We start from the raw sequence: 5,351 nt of genomic DNA on the forward strand, positions 1-5,351 counted from the left end.
AAATAGTATTTGTATAGCACAAATTTTACTCAACAGCAAACTCTACGCGCTTTACTATGAATGGTGAAATTATGTAGTGAAATTTTCATTATTAATAGTATCATTCTTTTCAGAATACAAGAGAGAGAGAGAGGGTTCTTTGTCTATTGATGTTACACTCATTAATATTCTTGTAAAGCAGGTGTCTCAAACTTTCGACCCGTGGTTTCAGTAGGGGCCCCTAGGTTGTCAGTGGATGATAAAGGTTAGAAGAGAAAACAGTACACAAACCGGCAGTAGGCAAAGGGAATCTTCTGCTGTAATCTCCCAAGAACAATCACGGAAGCTAACACTCATTTCTCAGAAAACTGTGTTAAGGGGGTTCATGTTCCAGCTCTGAACTCCTCAATCGGAAGGTACCAGTGGTGCCCGATCGCCATCCAGCTACTAGCTGCAAAACTAGAATTAAACCAAGGGTATATGATAACATCTGATGTCAAATATTCCACAGAATTAAAACGGAGAATTGCCATGGCTAAGGCCTGTTTCAATAAAAATGAGCCCCATCCTGAAAAATAAAGACATCTCAATGACTACCAAAAAGGAAAGTTCTGAAATGCTATGTATGTTCAACCCTTCTTTATGGCTGTGAATGCTGACCGATCTCTAAAGACAGTGAAAATGCTATAGAAGCAACAGAAATGTGGTTTCTTGCGAGCCTGCTGAGAATATAGTGGAAGGAAGAGAAATCAAATGAGATAGTGCTTGCTGAAGCCCACATCGGATGTTCGCTGTTAAAAACAACCAGGAAAAGATAAATGCAGTTTTTTAGGACACCTGAATAGACATAAAGGTCTTGAACATCTAGCTCTCTCTGGCAAAATTGAAGGCAAACGAGGCAGGGGGTAGGCACAGAGCAATCTACTTAAGGAACCTAAACAAATGTGTAACGGGGAGTGGAATGAATGCAGAACCGCGATAGCTTATGTCTGCTGCAAATCTGGCACAGGATGATGATAATGATTTTTCAAGATGCTTTCCCCTTTAGATCAAATTTTGTCGTTCAAATGTCTGTTGTTAAAGGGTGGGGGTGGGGGCGAGGCATGAATTTGGGTTCGAACAGCAACATTAAACACGTCGATTATTCCCATTTTTGAAACAGGAAAGTACTGAACGAGACCCTGGAGAAAACATTATATTATTATTATGACTTTTGGCAGTAAACAAAAACGGTAAATAAATTCTGTATTCCTTAACAATGACTTTTAAAGACGGTAATCCCAAAACCGGGTGAAAACATAACCACCAAAGATGTGAGAGGCTGGATGAAGTTTCTTTGTGTTATTTATTGACAGATGTCCCATTTTTATATTAACCATTAGTGTTGTCCCTGTCTCAGGGAAATACAACTCTTTCACATATCGGGGTAATCAGCTTCACGCAGTCTGTCCCCTCTACTCAACGTCTATCTGCCTCCGACTTCCTGAGATGCCTGCCTTACAAACGCGGAGAGCGAGGGTGCTTTTGATGGACGGGAGTGTGTCATATCCGGCTATCGTGAACATGAAATTTTCAGATGGTGCAGAGGCGATGTCCTTCAACTCCTGGTCGTCTACATAAGGGCCCACTCCTGGAGATGAAAATGATATATTATAATTTTTATCTATTATAAACCTGCCATCATTCTTTGGAGAAATGGGTGGGGATGGGAAGATGGGAAAATATTTCATTCTCCACAGCAATTGTGTGTCTGTAATAAGGATTCAATTTTTGCTCTCTAGTTGAGGCACAGCAGAAGCCACAAGCCATATTAACCTTAAATTCTTTCACTATGTCAAGTTTGCTTGAGAAATATTCTCCTCTGCAAATATTATGTTGGTCTTCGTCACACATTGACGTTCGAGCTGTTACTATCATTATTAGTTTTGAGGTAGGGTGTATTACTTCTTCACAGTCAGCTGATGATGGAGATAATCAGCCTGCCCACACTGAAATGGACCCTTATGAAGAGGGGCGAGGAAGCATGGAGCAGTACGTCTTCCTAAGACCCCCAGCTCTACATTTCAAGTATTCAAGTAAGCAAGTCAGGATGAGCTTTATTTTATCACAAAATTGCAGAGGTCTTCATTTTTCCATGTGGACACCATTACTTCTTATTAATAGTACTGGATAGAGGTATTTATTAGCTCTTTCTTAATTGACTTCTTATTAATTTTTTTTTAGCTGCTGAAAATAATGCCTGGGCATGTCACGTATTCGTCTTAACACCGAGACACCAAGGGAAATTAGTGTATCTTGCATGGTATTGTTTGGGTTAAAGAGTTATCTTACTTTGTTCGTCAGGTCGTGAAATGAGTTTTGTTGTCAAAGGGGTCAAAAAGGTCAAAATGTCTGAATTTGTTGGTCCTTGAAGAACTGAGGGGTGGGAGGCAGAGTGGAGTCGAGGGTGGATCGTCTTGCCTTACCACACCTTATCTTGAGATTCGATTCCAGGGTAGACTCAGTGTCTCCACACACAGGTAGAAGTCACACACACACACACACACACACACACACACACACACACACACACATACACACACACACACACTCACACACGCAAACAAACCGACACATACAACACAGTCACATTTTTCCTCGAATGCAAAGGATGTTTGTCTAGGCATGTTCTTTGCATCATCATCATCTGGTGCCTTGTCGACTGACATGGGCGATCATGAACCTCCACTTCACTCTGCCTTGCGTTGCAGCGATGGTGTTCTTGCTGTTCCCAGCCTTGTTGTCAACTTGTCCAGTATCTTTTCCCTCTGTCTGCCTTTGCATCTCTTTCCATCAAAACTTGCCTGTTCTTACAATATTGTCCAATGCTTATTTCCGCATTGTGTGTCCAATGAACTTTGCCTTTCGTTTTCGTTTATTCGTTATAAGTTGTCGTCTGCAATTTGCTTCAGCCAAGACTTCTTCGATTGTTTTTCTAGCTGGGTATGGGATACTCTTTGCATATCTTTGCTATGTTGGCCTCCTGTTACGAATATCACCAAGTCAGACAGCCTTGAGAGCCTACAGCACCAAGTGCTCAGGCTTATAAAGGAAGAGCTAGGCTAGGCAAAAGATGAATCATGGATTCAAGGGAACCCTGGGAAATTATAACATCCGTATTAAAAGGGCTCCCGAATTGGCCTACCATACAAAAAAAACCCAACTGTGTCCCTTCGACAATTAACAGCACAAGAGGATGAAAAAGTAAATATTATATCTATTCAGATAAGAGCAGTCGTCACCATTTGGCCGATCAAACAGAATCGGGAGAAAATATCATCGAAGTGTTACTGTTATTAGCAAACAGTAACCTGTGGCAAACATAACAATATGCAACTGCATAAGCAGATACTGACCTATAGCAAACATAAAGATCCCCGAGTCTTTGAGCGCTTTGGCCTGAGCGCGAGTGTCCGGGGAGTTCTGTGAACGGCCGTCGGTGATGACTATGACAACATGGGGCACATTTGACCTGGGAGGCACAGAGTTGGGTGGGAGAAAGAAAAGGTAACAGGTAAACAGACGGTGGAGAACTACATTAATAATATAATGTCTTTTGTTTCGTTTTGTCTTTCTAGAAATATGCTCAGATCGCCACGCTCTTTGGAGATGCAGCTGAGCAGTTGTTACTTCACACATTCCTGTATAATTTTTGTAATTTCCGAGAGTACTCTTCATCACAGACCAGTAAATGTCACCTTTGTAAAATGTATTTATTGGACGAAATATTACCAGTATAAAAAATACTTGGAAGGTAGCACAATGCTCATTCCTTAAAAAGTAGCTTTTTCGCGATCCCACTTTTTTTTCTTTCATTTACAAGAAGCATACGTACTTTGGTAAAGCTGGCTGTAATTTTTGCTTCTGCCTAGTTTAAAGCAGAAATTCTGTCAGACACAAATCAAGACGGCAACATCCATGCACACACACTGGCTCATACACACGTAAGAGCATATAGAAACACTTGTCGACATGAGCAAACTCAGACAAAAAACAGACGAGCCTTTGTGCCGTCCATTCGTTTCTGCTATTTTCTGCCCGTCTTTTGAAGTACTGCAATTTAAACAAAAGATAAAGATAAAACTATTAGAAGTGAATGATTGGCGGTACTCTCGTGTGATTTGCTCTTTTTTCTTATCTAACATCTATCGCCATTATCTCTCTCCTTTTTTTCGAGTTGGTCACTCCCTTGTAACATCTGTATTCTTCGGCACTTATATGACCTAATTGAGTTGTAAGTGCTGTAAAACTCTTACGAAAACTAAAAGTAAAAAGACGAAGGTATACCTGACGCCATGTTCTGAGATGAGCACCGAGTCGTTGACCAGTTTGAGGGCATCGCCTGTGTTGGTGCCACCTCCGGTGTAGCGAATCATCTCCACGTGATCTCTCACGTCCTTCTGATCATAAAACTCGTCAAGATGGAACTCCACGGTAGCGTTGGTGCTGTTGTGTGGGGGGAAAGGGGGGGGGGGCAAAGAGGGTTTGGGGTCGTGCAAATTTAAACAAGAGAAGAAGACTGATATAAAAGCAGACAACGTGTAGAGAGGAGATTGGATAAAAATTGAAATTGAGGGCTCATATTTTTTTGAATTAATCAATTGATTAAATTTATTTATTTACTTATTTACTTATTTATTTGTTCACTTGTTCAGTTGTTTATTTATTTGTTGTTTTTAAAAATGTATTTATTTACTGTAATTAACATCTATTATTCACTAGTTTTGTGATCCACTGTTATCTGGTTAGTGCTCAGACCAGTTTGAGGAGATGTCTTGGTGGACAAATGGAGGCATCCATAACTAGTACACATCATGATTTGCTTGGACAAACGATAACAAGCAGCCATAATTAACTTCTTCTATTCAAATTGGTTTAGCACGAATCTTAACCGTAGCCACTACATGTAAATAAAGGGGACAAGTTGCCTCAGTCCCTTCCCCGAGACATCGTTTGCCAAAGGGTAGGGTAAGCTACAACATGTTTACACTGTTAAATTTGTCAAAGAAGGCCACCAACTGCCATGGAAAAAGATGATTGGCGTAGACAGTTAGATATCTTTGACAGTATCTGTGTGGTGAAATGTAACAAGGAAAAGTGGCAGTGTCTCTGGACTACCTGAAGGAGACGGCGGCGACTCTGGTCTTGTGTCTGCCAATGTGAAACATCTTAATAAGGTTTGATACAAAGGCCAGTTGTTTCTGAAAGTCCAACATGAAGATACTGCTGGACATGTCCAACACAAACACCACTTCCGCTGGCTTATGATGGCAAGCTGAGGGTGGGAATATAAGGGACTTATCAGTGGGCTGGAAAGGAACGAGGGGGGGGGG

At 41.0% G+C, this 5,351-nt stretch overlaps 1 protein-coding gene across 1 annotated transcript in view; it reads right to left on the bottom strand.

Moving 5' to 3' along the window:
- Positions 1–352: 352 nt before the first annotated feature.
- Positions 353–5,351, bottom strand: part of LOC101860171 (collagen alpha-1(XII) chain-like) — an 11,883-nt gene continuing 6,884 nt past the window's right edge. Inside the window, exons 7-11 of the mRNA XM_005097932.1 lie at positions 5,137–5,293; positions 4,306–4,464; positions 3,375–3,490; positions 1,481–1,609; positions 353–438 (exon numbers count right to left, since the gene is read on the bottom strand). Coding sequence (XP_005097989.1) covers positions 353–438; positions 1,481–1,609; positions 3,375–3,490; positions 4,306–4,464; positions 5,137–5,293 — 647 coding nt within the window. The remainder of the gene's footprint in view (positions 439–1,480; positions 1,610–3,374; positions 3,491–4,305; positions 4,465–5,136; positions 5,294–5,351) is intronic.

The sequence above is a fragment of the Aplysia californica genome, unplaced genomic scaffold (assembly GCF_000002075.1).
Source record: "Aplysia californica isolate F4 #8 unplaced genomic scaffold, AplCal3.0 scaffold00167, whole genome shotgun sequence".
NCBI lineage: Eukaryota > Metazoa > Mollusca > Gastropoda > Aplysiida > Aplysiidae > Aplysia > Aplysia californica.